The sequence below is a fragment of the Rhinatrema bivittatum genome, chromosome 3 (assembly GCF_901001135.1).
Source record: "Rhinatrema bivittatum chromosome 3, aRhiBiv1.1, whole genome shotgun sequence".
Lineage (NCBI taxonomy): Eukaryota > Metazoa > Chordata > Amphibia > Gymnophiona > Rhinatrematidae > Rhinatrema > Rhinatrema bivittatum.
Genome location: NC_042617.1, coordinates 265,665,166 through 265,681,133, shown reverse-complemented (window position 1 = coordinate 265,681,133; position 15,968 = coordinate 265,665,166). Strand labels below are relative to the sequence as shown.

The following is a 15,968-nucleotide window of genomic DNA, read 5'->3' as shown; positions in this document are numbered from 1 at the left end:
TAAGTCCCTTCCTTCTTTGGTACCACAAAATAAATGTAAAAATGTCCTGTCCCCTGCTCATCCTGAGGAACAGGGACAATGGTTCCCATTATTCACAGTTGCCGTATGGTCTGCTGCATGATTAGCTTTCTCTCCATCGAGGCACAAGGAGATCTCATAAACAGATTTCTCAGTGGCCGAGCAAACTCTAAAGCGTAGCCTTGTCCTATCACATTTAGAACCCACTGGTCCGTCATGATTTTGATCCACTCCTTGTAAAACTGAGTCAAATGACCCCTGATGACTGGGACTGAGGTGTGGGCTGGTCTCTCCTCATTGGGCAGGTGTGGGCTCCCCACAAAACAGGTGGTTCCAGGACCTTGACCTCCCTGAGGTCTGCCTTTGTCCACCACCCAAGAGCTCTGCTCTGGCAGAAAAGCCTTTGCCCCTGAAAACGAGAGCGGACAGGGAGAAATCCTTTGGACCCTTTAGATTTGTCTTCCAGAAGCTTATGCACCTCCCAGATGCTTTATCAACTACTCCAAGTCTTCTCCAAACAAAAGTTTGCCCTTAAAAGGCAACGCTCCTAGTTGAGCTTTTGATATGATGTCCGCTGACCAGTTTCACAACCACAGAAGCCTCCTAGCCAAGACCGAAGCATCATAGATCCCCTCCCCCTGCTGCACTCTGTGACTTAGCTGACAAAGAATACAAAATGGCTGCTGCTCCTGCGCTCAGTGGGAATGCATCAACAGCCTCCTGCACAGCAGCTCTAGGCCCACTGGACCCCTGCCTCAGAGAAGTCGCCGCAGTCCCTGCTGAATTGCCTTCCCCACCGGAGAGGCATCAATGACAGCGGCTGGCCCGAGAAAGGCGCATGGCACTCTCTCCACACGCAGCACATCTGCAGACCCCAGATTGCCTCAAAGCGGCTTCGAATGTGTGGCACTCGCCAGAGCAGGAGCACATTTGGGAGATGCACCCGAGATCGTACCTCCCTGAAATCCTTCTGCCACTGACGGGGAACGGCTACGATAACCTCACAGAAAACCGCCCGCTCAGCTAACCAAAACAAAAGGCTTCTTTGCACCATTTAAAAAAATAACTTTACAAACCAGGAAACAAAAAGGAAAACGATCTGAGAGCTTAGCTGAAGGGTGGAAGAGTCTTCTCTTCAGGATCCTGAGAATGAGGGAACTGGATCACCGGTTGTTACCCCTGGGCGTGGATCAGCGTGTATCTGCGAGCATTTAAGCGTCCCCAACCCCTGCTCGTCCTCATCTAAAACCAGGAGGGATGGTCCCACCAGGACCTGCCAACCTCCTGGGAGGGAAGTCCTCCAAAAACTACCTTCTTTTTTTTTTTTTTACTAGGTACAGAACTGCAGGTTTTGCACCTCCTCCATCTGCTGGAGACAGAGAAATACTGAAGAGTAACAGGTGGCATACCAAGTTAAGAGACGGTGTTTGCAAAACTTTCTCCGACTCTATCTGCTGGAGGGAGGCAAAACCCAGGAGCCTGGACTGATCTGGGTACGTACAGGGAATGTTCTTTTTATGTCACAGATACTATCATATAAGTGAATGATCATGCACATACATTCGAGTCTTCCTTGCAAATGCTGTTCATCTGTTGTGAATTGCAAAAGTATGTGAACACCATGCAGTGTTTGCCACAATACACCTAAACAGCATTCTTTAATTACAATAGGCAGGCCTGTTTTGCTACAGGCAAATAATATCCCAGTAATACTTCTTCACTGCATCTACGAAACAAATATAAGTTTCCTTAATGGACAATAGGGATGTGCATTCATTTTAAATTAATAGCACATCTGAACTGATTTTGGGTTTGTTTGATTTTAAACTGGGCGTCGCTGAGAATATTGTACAGTGAATTGTTATGGCCAGCGAATAGGTTTTAAATCAAACTAGAAGTTGCTGAAAATATGTTTAAAAGATGTGTGATGATATATTTTGTCTGCTATTATGAATTATATTTTGTTTATTGTTAGGAGCCTTTATTAATGAATGTGGGTGAAAGTTTTATTTTTTGGGCCTGACAGTGTGATTACTTTTGTTGTATTTGCTGTAAGATGGTGCCTTGAGATATACAATGGAAATTTATTAGGATAGCCTTACACCAAATTAGCTGAGGTGAAGAGATTTGGGGGATGAGTTTAAAGATAATTCAACAGGGTTTCTTCCCTAGTAGTTCACAGTTTGTTCCAAATGGAGCAAACAAAATGGCTTTGAACGAAAATGCCTGAAAACACTGGGGGTATTTGTGTTTCATTTACAAAAACAAAACACCTCCCTGAGATACTTCAACTCCCTTCCTGTCCCCCAAGAAAGCCATGTGTCTCCCCAGGCCCCTTTGACCCCCCTCCCAACCTCCCAAAAAATGTGCATAATAGCGCCAGCTGACCTTGAGATGGGTGCCACAGTGACTGCCCGATAATACACAATTCTAGCAAAAGGAAGTCTTGCTCTTCAAATCTATTAGATATTTTTGAAGGCGTAAACGTGTAAATAAAAGGGAGCCAGTTGATGTAGTGTATCTGACAAAGTCCCTTATGATAGACTCCTCAGGAAATTAAAAAGTCATAGGATAGGAGGCGGTGTGCTACTCTAGTTTGGTAACTGGTTAAAAGATAGGGAGTAGGAGAAAATGATCAGCTTTGGAGAAAGGCCATTAGTGTAGTGCCAAATACAAGTGTGGCTGCTTGACAAAGGCCAATGTGAAATCTGTCCAAGAGCACATAAATACATTTTAAGAATGGCTGAAAGTCTAAATTTAGAATTACTCTAAGTGACCTCATTCTTAATTTTGAGACAGATATGCTCCAGGATTTCTCCCATGGAGAAAACACTTAGTAAATCTGGCCTTTCATTCTAAGATATTTTCAAGCATTAGGATACTTATGCATAAATGCCAAGGACCACTATTGCACAAAGCCCAGAAACCATTATTTGACAATAAGAAGCATCCTTTCCTTGTATTCAGCTTAAGAATTAAATGATTCACTGTATGAGTCTCTGTCTAAGCACCATCCTGGGGGTACACAAAGGAAAAGATTCAGTATCTTGTTACCACACAGAGAGAGCTTCCTGTTAGCTTTTTTGAGAAGCCTTGACTCATCACAAGTCAAGGAATTTATTCTGCAAGAGGAAATTTCTCTCTCTTTCGGGGGCAGATCTATACATTCTAAAATATTTATTTTTACAGAATTTTTTTTCAGTCAGAAAGGAAGTATATTTAGTATTTGACTTGCAACAAAAACATTCACTTCCGAATATGTAGTCCCATTGTGTACATTATAATCAGCATGCACAGTGACAAACCTCTGTATGCTCACTGTAGCCTACAGTCATGAACAAAACAAACACAAGAAGTGCAAGGTAGTCAAACCAAAAATGTGTGATAGGTCCTTCGGTGATTGTCCACAATAAAGTCAGTGCTGCCTTCCATTTTCCTAATCCTGCAGCATAGTCCACATTCCGTTTTTGCCATGATGTATTTGATACTCATTTACAACTAGTAGTAGATACATTCTGCAATAGATGAAAGCTATCCGGTTTGCCGGAGTTAACATAGTTTTACAAGCTTAGTAGGTGATGAAAAACGGTGTTCCGTGTTGGCTTAATTTGGTACTGGAAGGGGTCTTCAGCTTAAATGTCTACATAAGCTAGCTACTGTAAGCTGAAATGTGCATTGCAGGTACAGAGTATTAGGATACAGTGCTATACAACTACTCCTTCTCTAGCCCACCCCACAAAAAAAAAGAAAAAAACGCAGCCATTAAACGAAAAGTTGTTTTCTTTGCAGAGTTTTCTTCCAAACGCATAATATTTATTTGTTTTGTAACTCCTGCTGAATATGTCTGTGCTGCAGTGGGAGCCCAGACCCCTTACACCCCTCACAGATAGAAGCAAGAAAGGCGCTTCTTAGCTGAATAAGTTGGAAATTAGCCAGATAAGTGTGCGCAACTTGTATACCCATGTATTTTACTTCCAATTTGATAAGGATACGCATGTAGATTTTTATCATGTTATCTTGACATTTTTACCCTCCATAAGTTGGATTTTAGATATATAAATCAGGGAGGGGGTCAATATTCAAATCCTGGCTGGCCAAGTAACATAGATGGATAACACTTATCTGGTTAATTTACAAGCATATTCAGCGATATGGCTATATCTGTGTACATATCGCTGCTTAGCCAGATAAGTTATATCCATCTAAGTTTAGACCTGCTATCGCGCTGCCCGCTCTGCCCACTGAAAAAATTGTCTGCCCAATGAATAGCTGGATAAGTTACTTATCCAGCTATCTAGTGGCTGCTGAACCTGAGTGGATATTCAGTGGCCGTAGATAGCTGGATAAGTCCTACTTGTCTGGTTATCTGCCATTTGAATACTAGGCCCAGTGTATTTTGTAACATGCATGTGGCAATGAAATAACCAGTTTTACCGTTTAGTCTATCAGTTTGCCCTCTCCATTTGTAGCTCGTGAAGACCCTTCTGGCTTTTAGCCTAAAGTCTCCCCATTGCACCTAGACCCGCAACCTAGTCATTTTTCACTTTAACAATGTTTCTAATCACTTACACCAGATATTGAGCAGAAGTAAATAGACGCAAGTAAAAGATGTATGCGCATCACTTTTGCAGGTTTTAAAATAGCACTTCTTTGTATAACTATTGGCCCCGCCTCGGAACGTCCCTTTTTTACACGTTCAAAGTTACTTGTGGACCTTGATTTATGCATGTAAGTTACAGTTTTGAAAATAGCATGTATTCATGTATGCGCTATTTTATGTGGATGAGTGCTAATTTTTATGCATGCAATGTTTGAACATTCACCTGAAAGATTTCACTTTGAAATCTCCACGCATGCTTTCATATGAATGCTTTGAACCTGCGTCCATGTAGGTACAAAGCATGAGGTACAAGCGTGCCCATGTTGTGCATGCCTGGCTGCATTTTCAAAGGGAAACTCTGCACGGAGTTTCTGTTTGAAGCAAGTCCTGTAGGTACAGCAAGCTCTGCAGGGAGCATTAAAATTGTCTCCCTAGTGATTATAAATCTCAGGGCTGGAGAAGGCAGACCAATTGAATTAGCTTTTTTGGGTCAAATCAAGCGTATGTTTAGAATAGCCGTGACCTTGGTAGAATGGCTTGCTATTTTGAAGCATGACTGACTTCTTAGCTTTTAAGTGCATATTTTCTCATTAAAAACAATTCTGTTCATGCTTAACCTGAAAATGCATGAATGTATTCCACAGAATTAAACAAGGGAGCTTAAACAGGCTAATGCAATATCGTGTGCTCCAGGTAGCCCACAGCTTAACCAGTGACTGAATATGCGTTTTGGATGCGCTAGGCTAACACCTGATGGAATAAGGGGATTAGCATGTCCAAAATGTGCGTCCAAACTCACGTGCAGCTAATAGCGCTCATCACATGTAAATGCCATGTATTAGCTATTACCCCCAATACAATACATCATCGTGCACCTGACGTGCAATACTTAGGTAAAATTTAATGCCAGCCCCAGAACTGGCATTAACTGTTGCTGCGCATCCATGACTCATCTAAAAAACAAATTTTTCTGTGGTTCCTCCTACTGAGGTGCTTTAGGGGGCTGCCAGAAGCTGATTGTGGCGTTGCGGCTTCTCTCTCTCTCTCTCTTTTTTTTAAACTGTAAGTCCCTGATGCGGCCTCATCATCACCGCCACCCACCCTTGAGCCCCGCTGCTTCCCTGAAAGGCCGGCGGGAAAAAGGGTCCGTGCACCTGGGGTGCGTCTCCCGCCTTTGCCCGTGGTGCTTGCCATCTTGTATTGTGTCCAAACGCATAGGTTTTTCATGTCCCGAGCCAAGATCAATGAATAGGACTCAGTTGATTTTAAAAAAATGAATATCTTTTAGGTGGGAAGAAAGAGATGTGGGGAACCTATGCAAAACGTGCGCCCAAAGTGGGTGCCTGTTTTTTTCAATTTGTGCACAGCCACAGCTCCCCTGGTTGCCCAGTGCGTTTTAATGCAGCAGCTCATTAAAATATAGCATCACGTGCCCAGAAGAGGTGGATGTGCACGCATTAAAAAACGGATGCCCAGTTTGGAAACACGTTTTTAAACTCATGTTTTATTGCATTGGCCAGAGAGTTTGGCGTGAGCTCACAAAATGGTGCCTCAATCTATTTTCCATTTTCGTTCTTTTTTTTTCTATTCGATGGAGGATTTTTTTTCTTTCTAAACTGAGTTAGTTCTTTTGTTTCAAACAGTCTTAAGTCCAAGTTCTCTTTTCTCCCCTGCTCTTCTCTCATCTGTGATAGTTTAACGGAACAAAAATGCACATCCAGCAAAGATTAAGTAACTGCTAAACTATTGGGAAATTGGTTAGTAGTACAAAACTAGGAATAGATACAGCAGGAGTTTCTGAATGACATATTTTTAAGAGGGAGTGGCTTTCTGGTTACCGGTATATACTGCAATTTTGCTCCATTTTTCAATTCTCTTTCGCTATACAGGGCTATAGTCAGTGACAAGTAGAAGAGCTCTCAGCAAATGAGTCAGATGTCTGACCGCTCACAAGCTATTGCTTAATGTGCATTGTGCATGAGGACAGAAAAAGCCCACAGAAGCAAATACAGAACAAAGAAAATGTAGCATTTGTCTTATAACACAGCCAGGAATAGATTGAGTTTATCAGATAGACTGATTAAAAAAAAGGCATGAAGAATATTTAATATAAAACGTCAATTTATAAGAATTATTCTTCTACAAGGAAACTAGTCTGTGGAGATTAGAATTTTTTAAAATTTTCTCTCTGCTTGTTAAGAAGAAAACAACTTCCAGTTCATCAATCTTATACCAGGGGGCCATGCTATATCCAGTCACTTTGTCTGCTTTTGGATTCTATGCATTTACATAGCCAGTAAGGCCCATCGAGGGCTTAAAAAGAGACCCAGAACAAAATAACGAGAGCCCGTCTGCAAATTTTCATGGAGCCCTTTTGCAACTTCTCCTGGCATGCTGGCTCTGGATGTTAGGAGGAGATGTCGCTGAACTACCTGGATGTTTAATTTGGTTCCTGCCAAAGCCATCGGCGATGCTTGGCTGCCTTCTTGCTAATGGGTCCAAACCTTGGACCAGCTGGAACTGCTTGAAAAAGAGACTGTTCAGACGTCCACATGCCTGACAAACATAAGACTTTTGCCTAAGAGAAAATATTTTTTTTGTGAGTGAAAGTACAGTGAGTTGACCAATGGAACTGTTCTGTTACAGAATTAATGGGAAAGGAGGATCATGAGGAGTCAAAGCATCAACTATGCAGCAAGGCAAATTTCACTGCGCAGTCAAGTAGCCCATTATATACTTTCAAATACTGACCTCATTGGCAGTTCATATTTGTAATAAATATGTTTGTATACCTAGTATTAATTTGTTTTAACTAGTGTGGTTTGTATTTCTTTCAGTTAGGCTTAGATCTAAAAGATAATACTGAATCAATCGAAGAATATGTTTCACTCTACTGCTGATCATGGCACTCCATACTGTATATGCATGAAAAGGCAAACTTGATATGCACAGATTGACAATATCACACATTCTTGTTTTGCAAGGAAAAAGGTACTATAGTAGTACTCAGAGGGAAAGTCATTGATTAGCCAAAGGAGGAAGGACTCTGCACCACTGTAATAATGCTGGGATTAATAAAACCCATGTTAAACTGAACATCATTAGAAGGGTGTTGGAAATGCTGAAAGGTACCGTCATGGAGTCGAAGTCAGCTGTAATGCTGGCACTCCTCACTTCAGGAGCAAGAGACTCCTAAGAGGCAGAACAGGAGGTCAAGCAGTAATTAAAAAGTATTTAATAAGTCCTAGTCAACTGACTAGGTGCTCTTTTAATTCTCATAGTTAGATAAAGGTTGCACAGCTGTGGATGCAGAGGCTCCTGTATTATGCCAGCATCTCATTCTGCTTTATATACAAGTGACATTTGTTATTTACTTCGAAAAAAAACTTCCTGGATGCAATGGGACTCATAGTGGAATATGTAATCACATCTGCCAGGGTGTGTGCAGTTTTTCCGTACACGGGGATGCCTTTTCTGCTGTTCAGGGTCAGGCTTGCCTTTGAACCCCAGAAATCTGTACACACTGCACATAGGAATGTGCCGAAAGGTGCTGCTGTCTTAGAAGAAAGCCTCTTCTCTCTCTGTTTCAGAGCAGAGTGGAAGCCACAGTTGCCTGCAATTTGCACGGAGCTGTAAGCAGCACTTTCAGTTTGCGTCTCCTCTTCCCTTTCCCCCATCTCCCCTTCTAGTGGGACTGGGGGGTAACAAAAGAGGTCAAAGCACAATCTACATCCTGGCGGCAGCTTGCCCTGGTTTTAGGGATACTTTAGCGAGGCTGGCTCCTGGCCCCAGGAGTGCTGGTGCTTACCCTGACCTGGGAGAGAGAGGCCCTGAAGAAGGCCGTGCAGCTGATGGGAAACAAACAGTGGAACTGGGGAGGTGGGTATGGCAGTGAGAGATACAGGCAACTAGCAAAAGCTGGAATATTGTCCAGCAATGAGACAAAAGACTTAAAAAAAAACAAACTTTGTTTTATGACAGGACTGCAGTGAAGAAAAAAACAAAACAAAACAGGATGGCTAATAGCATGTGTGGCAGGGGGTTTCTAATAACCTCAGTAACCAGAAGAGGTTTACTATTTATTTTATTTATTTATTTGTTTTTTCTATACATCACATCGATATTCCCACAATGGCTCAAATAAATCAAAGGTATATTCTGCTTGACGTGAGCCTCCATATCTGTCTGGTTGGGATCATTTTGACTTTTTTAAAGCTACACTTTCTCCATAGCAGAAGTAAACATATGTGGCACTGCACCTGGGCATGCACCCCAGGCGCGTAGAATTACGAGCACATCTCTTGGCGCCACCCCCAGAACGCCCACGCCTTACCCAGACAACACTCAGATCTTGCCCCTTTTTCAAACCAAGTGAGATGTGTGCGCTGTGGGAGATGCGTGCACACATCTCACTTGGTAATTGGCTTTTAAAATATGGAAGGTGCGGGTAAGCCCTAGATGCGTGTGCATCTCCTGATTTGGCGTGAGCTTTTAAAATTCACCTTTAACGTGCAACTACGCATGTAAAACCTATTAAAAAATTCAACGCCATATATTGCAGGCAATTTTCAAAAGCTCGCTTACATGCGTAAAGTGCATTTACATGTGTAAAACCCAGTTTTAAGCATGTAATGCTTTGGAAAATTATCCTTTGAGTGAGCACATGAACAGCAGCAAAACAGTTTTTATGTAAGCGAGAGAAAGTTGAGTGTGTGTCTTTGTGTCTTTGTGCGAGAGAAAGTGAGTGGTGTCTGAGAAAGTGAGTGTGTCTGAGAGAGAAAGTGAGTGTGTGTCTTTGTGTCTGAGTGAGCGTGTGTGTTTTTGTGTCTGAGAGAGTTGGCCTTTTTCTTTGTGCACATATGTGTGTGTGTGTGTTGAGGTGAAGTCATCTCTTACCCTCCTGTGAAAGTCATGGCAGCTCTCTGCCTCTGTGAATTCTGGTTTTGTGAGTCTCAAATGTGTGAAAGGTTGGCCACCCTCGTACTAGGGGAAGTGGTATTTTTCCTGTATTTATTTAGTAAACACCTAGGGTCCAATATTTATCTGGCTATCTAGTGGCCATTGAATATCCACTTAGCTGGAGAACTTTGTGGGCAAACAGTGGGAGGATCGGGGAGGTGCTACTTAGTCGGATAATTTATCTGGCTAAATAGCGATATTGATACTTAGCCAGATAAGTTGTCTGTCTAAGTTAGACCTGCTCAATAGCGGATATTCAGTGCATAGCTGTGTCTTTGAATATCTGGCTAAGTTTTTTAGCAGGTTTGGAGGTGTTTTAATGGGGGTTTATTGATTAAAATGCGAAATCAGAAGCCCTAAGTATATAGATGCAGTTGTTAAACAACCACATCTCTTGTCCCCCATGATATAGTCCCACTTGTTTTATAATGTGAGACAGCCTATTAGGGCTGTGAATTAATTTAAAACAAATGTGTAAAATGTAATGAATGAGGTCATTTTTAGTTGGTTCTGAATGGAACAAATCAAAAATAGCCTTCTACAAAAATACCAGAAAATTTATGGTATTTTTTGTATTGGGCATAGAAAAAAAAAATAGGCCTCAGCTTGGTCCCATAGCCCAGGCCTAGCTAGGCACTGGGGCACAGCCAGAGTCTTGGTCCCATTGACCTGCACATCTTTCAGCAGATAACGGCATTTTCGAAAACTAAGAAAAAAGACATTGGGAGGCATGGTCCTTGGCAATGAGATAAGGCCTTTGAGCCTCAACACCAGGACCAGGCCTTAAACTGGACCTCGGTGCTGGACCAGTCCTTGGGTGGCTGGCTTAGGCCTCTAGTCAGACCTTGTCCCAGCAGAGGCCTGGGTTTATTTTGTTGGTGGATGGGGTTTGATTAATTTTTTTTTTTGGTTTGGCAAACGAACCAACCTGAAAAAAAAAAAATTAAACAAGCCAAGTCTTTACAAAAATTCCCCCCTACCCCCAAAACAAACAAATAAACCAAACAAAAAGTTTGGGGCTGCACATCTTATAGCTTATGAGAAATGGTCAGTAACAAATGCCCTTCTTTAGTAGCATTTTTCTCACACAGATTTGGTAGCAATGGATTCTCAGGCACAGTATAAGGCATGGGAATGCACCAAACATGAAGCATGCTGCAATAGCGCCACCCGATGGATATCATTCAATTGTGTTCTTGTGTAGTGAATCCATGCCAGTTTCTCTGGTTTTTAATTAAATGATTATTTTATCTTATTTTATCCTTGTATAATTAAATCATGTTTGTATTTTCTGTGTAGTGTGTTGTATATCATTTTGGGGGCGGATTTTAAAAGGAGCGCGAATAGCCTACTTTTGTTTGCGCTCCAGGCGCAAACAAAAGTACGCTGGATTTTAGTAGATACGCGCGGAGGCCGCGCGTATCTGCTAAAAACCTGGATCGGCGGCGCGCAAGGCTATGGATTTGTATAGCCGGCGCGCGCCGAGCCGCGCAGCCTACCCCCCGTTCCCTCCAAGGCCGCTCCGAAATCGGAGCGGCCTCGGAGGGAACTTTCCTTTGCCCTCCCCTCACCTTCCCCTCCCTTCCCTACCTAACCCACCCGCCCGGCCCTGTCTAAACCCCCCCCCCTTACCTTTGTCAGGGGATTTACGCCTCCCTCTGGGAGGCGGTAAATCCCCGCACGTCAGCGGGCCTCCTGCGCGCCGGGACGCGACCCTGGGGGCGGGTCCGGAGGGTGCGGCCACGCCCCCGGGGCCCGCCCCCGGAACGCTCCCGACACGCCCCGAAAACGCCGCGCGGTTCGGGCCCCGCCCCCCAACACGCCCACTCCGAAAACCCCGGGACTTACGCGAGTCCCGGGGCTCTGCGCGCACCGGTAGGCCTATGTAAAATAGGCTTACCGGCGCGCAGGGCCCTGCTCGCCTAAATCCGCCCGGTTTTGGGCGGATTTAGACGAGCAGGGCTCTGAAAATCCGCCCCTTTATGTAAATTGTGGATGTAAATTGTGGATGTTAATTTTGTAGTCCACTCTGAACAAGTGTTTGGAGGTGGCAGAATATTAAAGATGCAAAATAAAAATAAAATAAAAATAAAATTAAAGTTTTAAAGAATTAGTGCCTGATTTAGAAAAATAAACATTTTCCTCATAAGAATATAATAGGAAAAATTATTTTTAAAATCTGCCCCTTCATATCTTGAGCTTTTACAGTATGAGAGATATAAATATTTGTTCAGGCATGTACTGGAGGTACAGGTCTCAATGTTGACTTCATGCAGACTTAGAAATATACAACATAGCCATGTTAGACATGTTGCCCAAGATCCCTATTCCTCAGTTCACTGAGGGTAGCACAGTGCAGCAGTGAAGTACTGACCCTCCTCTTGGCTTGAAAGCATGAAAGTGCAAATAAAAATAACACAGACTTACATATCACATACTATTGTTATTGTTATTTTTATGCAATAAAATTGAGGCATCGTTTTGAGAAGATTTCCATAAAGTCCTTTTATGTTGTAAGCAGGATGTAAACTACACTGCCCCCCCAGAGCCTACTTTAGATTCCATCTTCTGAATTACACAGTCTGGGTAAACAAATAAGCATGGGTGTAGCTTGCTTGTTACAGCGGTTACTACCCTGAATCAATTAAGCCTGATACTTCACTTTCAATACATATCCAGAGTAGTTCTCTGCTTCAATGGCAGGGGGAATGAAGAAAAGTGGATTTATATTCGGATAACAACCAACAAGGACTGATTGCACAGGTTGGGTAAACAAATAACTGTGGGAGTAGCTTGTTTATTGCGGCGGTTACTACCCCTAACCAATTAAGCTAGATACTTCACTTAGAAGCAGTTCCAGCACTGCTCTCTACGTTAATGGTGGGGGTGGAAGGGAAATAAAACCAAAAGGTTACTAAAGGCCAAGAATAACAGATAAATATGAGGAAAAAAAGTGTGAAAGCTTGCTGGGCAGACTGGATGGGCCATTTGGTCTTCTTCTGCTGTCATTTCTATGTTTCTATGTTTCTATAAGGAAAGAGGGAGAGCTCCCTGTGCAAATCAGACCCCCCCCCCCCACCTACATTCCAGGCATATCATGAACAATGAAATCCAGGGAACCACAGAAGATCCAAACCAAACCTTGCTTCCTTGTTTGCAAAATCTCAGTTCAAAAAGGAGTAATTTGTGGTGGGAAAGCTTGCCAGCAAAAGCATTTTCTTGAGAGATAGGGCAAGGTTGTAGTTGGCTCCGAGTAGGGGCAGTTAATAGAAGCTAAATTCTAGGGCCCCATGATTTTTCAGCGGCCCTCAGAGTTCCCCTTACTGCATTAACTTCTCATTAATGCAGCCTTGCTCCTTCACTTTGGTGACAATATATTGACACTGCAGAGTTTATTCTGTTTTTCATCTTTTTATCCCACAACAATATATATTAGACATATTTGGGGCAAAAGTGCTATACAAATGCATTAAAAAATACTACTACTACTACGACTGGATCCTAGAAATTTCTTTTCAAGAGATGCAGTATTGAGAAGTCTCTTGCCGGGTTATTTTTCAAATCGCAATGGGCCAGTGTTGCATGCATTGGGGCGTTATCGCACGTGGTGATAGTGTGCAGTGCACCCACAACCTGGTAGGGCGAAAATGCACCGCTGCGATGTAGCCAACCTGTTCACTATTGCCCCTCTTGCCCCCTTTTTTTCATGGCGATCATTTTGCTATAATTATAGTAAAGCGATAAATCTAGGCCTTAGTTTGATGTTATCCAAGGATTTTTTGTGGGGGGGAGAACTTTGTGGTCTTGACTGAAGAAAAGCAATACTCTACTTGTACGACACCATTTAATGAGCTTTGAGCAATTTTTTTGGAAAGGCGTGGACAAATGAGAATAGTAGAACACATTCATCCAGAGAAGTTTCTTGAATGATGGAAGAAAGGTGAGGAGACTTATGCTTCCTCGTCACCTCATTTAATGAAGGCCTGAGCTCCAAATAAATATCACAGGAGAAGCAGAAGAATACTTACAAAAGGTGGAAGTGGGGGAGCAGGAGTTAAAGCAGTTGGGGGCAACTTGGGACTGGCGCCTTTGTAGCCTCTTTGGCATCTTCCTCTTCCTCCTCAGGTTCCAGAGTGGGACAGTGTCCGATGTCTGCATCTCAAAGGAAGCCGCCTGAGCAAAGTCCATGGGCCTGTGGAGGAAGGGGGGAGGAAGGGAGCACAGGATGTTTAATGCTCTCTTCAATACTGCATCTTACAAGAAGTAACATTTACTATCAGTCCCATATGAGGGCAATTGTCAAAGGCATTTATGTGGGTAAAGCAGCGCTTTACCTGCCTAACTGGCACCCGTGAAAGCTGCCCTGGCTTGCGTGCGCGTACACTTCCGCGCGTACAAGTAAACGTGTGCACACATCTGGAGAGGCCTTCTGGGGGCAGAGTCAGGGTCGTCAGGCTTTACCTCCCCGACTTGTAAATTCCGCAGGAAAAAATAACCTGCACGAGTCGCAGGTGCAAGGCTGCCCAGGGACTTTTCTCCGAGTCAGTTCTCCTTGAACACTGATGGGAAGTCCGCAGGTAAGAAGCACCCACAGGCTTTACAATCTCTACACATAATTTGAAAGTTGCCCCTTAAATTTATGAGGAATTTAACAACCCCTAAATCATGCACAGCTGGCCCAAAAACCCGTATTGCTAGTTTGAAGCGTGTGACAGAACTCAGCACCGTACTCATTACACGGTTTCATTCAAACCAATTGCAAAAGCATTCCACAGTGATTGAAAGCAAGCTATCTTGCCCCTTTTTACACTGATCTGAAAACTGCTTCCAAACTCATCAGTTGAACAAAGTAAAATGAGAATCCTACTGTGAAGTGGAGCTTTGAAAGCGGGTAGCTAGATGGCTTATTGTTAGCCCTGGTAGCATCCACATTTTTACACTGCTTTTACTTTTGTATACCGGATGTGAAGAGACCTCTATTGTAACTCCTAGAGGGCAATATCCAAAGTCATCTCCATGGTATTTTACCTGTACTTGAATCATTCCTGGGGGGGTGGGGGTGGGGGGAGGAAGGAGAGGAACAACGTGCGTCAGTTCGATTATTCAAATCTTTCTGCCCTGTTTCCGACTGAAAGGTTACAATGCAGAGAATGCAAGCACAAATTTCTGGGTAATAATACTGCGTAGCTCTGCTTTCATTATTGGTACAAACCCCAAGGGTAAAAACAACCTGTCTTATAAAAGAAGGTCATTCCTGGAAGTTTTTTTCATCATACAAACCATAAACATTAAAAAAAAAAGAAGGTATGCAGCTCACTTCTTTCTAGGGAAAGGAAGAAGAGTTTTCAAGGACTACAGCTGTTTCCTTCTATGTTCCTGGAGCTCCTCCTAAGAGGTTTGCTTTCAGCCGTGGCACCTGACCATTATGCGGTGGCGCACTACAGAATCCAACTACCTGCAGACATTCACTCCTGCTAATATTTGTGGGTAGGTTTTTGGGGGACAAATAAAGGCATACTTTTGAAAATTCAAAAGCATGTGAGGAAGTGGAAACCCTTCCTCATATCCACCGCCAAGAACACCTCTGCTCACTGTGGGTAAACTTACTCACCAATAGGACCTGTGCACATAAGTTTACCTGCATATAGGAGGGGTACCATTTTACACAATGAAACGGCTTTTACAATTACCCTCTTTTTGTATATCAATTAATTGAATCTCATAGCAAAAAGCCAGCTGCCCAGATGTAAGATGAGACTAGTGTAAAGATTAATAAATCACAAAATATTAATGTGGCCCACGTCCCAGTTCTGGTCTATAAGCCACTCATATTTTTGTTCCTTAACCTCTACTTAAATTTCACTCAACCTCTACTTATGTAAAGCAATGAGTTGTACATATTTCATTGGTAGCTAGTTTAAAATGAGGACTGTGCCTTTAAGTGCTGGTGATGTCACAAAAGACAACTAGAGATAAAGGGTGAGGCTGGCAGTAGTGTGGGGCTCTCCTTTTTGGTGAGTAACTTCTCTGTTACTAGTTTATTGTTTCCAGCCTGTTTGCCTGCTGTTGTGTGAGCTCCTTGAGGCAGAACCCAGGGGAGACTCAGTTTCCCATGGAGGAAGCCTGATCAGCCAGGGGTTCAGGAAACGGATACTTCTCAATTGAGCATCCGTTTCCTGCACTCGACTGCATTTGCATGTGATGAGCACTATTAGATTCACTCCGCCTTGGACTCATGTTGTAGAGGTGCTAATCCTCTTATTGCATAAGGGGATTAGAGAATGTGTTAAAACCCACGTCCAAATGCGGGTTATACAGTGTGCTCGGCTGAGCGAACTGTATTGCATCTGCCCAGAGTGTGCTGGGGATTGGAAGAGGGACTTGAGAAACC

At 43.1% G+C, this 15,968-nt stretch overlaps 1 protein-coding gene across 1 annotated transcript in view; it reads right to left on the bottom strand.

Annotated features, from left to right (window-relative positions):
• The window catches only part of LAMA2 (laminin subunit alpha 2), a 1,492,466-nt gene that overhangs the window by 36,075 nt on the left and 1,440,423 nt on the right, over nt 1-15,968 (bottom strand). The window contains 4 exon segments of the mRNA XM_029596813.1: nt 7,751-7,810; nt 8,116-8,312; nt 13,634-13,738; nt 13,741-13,769. Coding sequence (XP_029452673.1) covers nt 7,751-7,810; nt 8,116-8,312; nt 13,634-13,738; nt 13,741-13,769 — 391 coding nt within the window.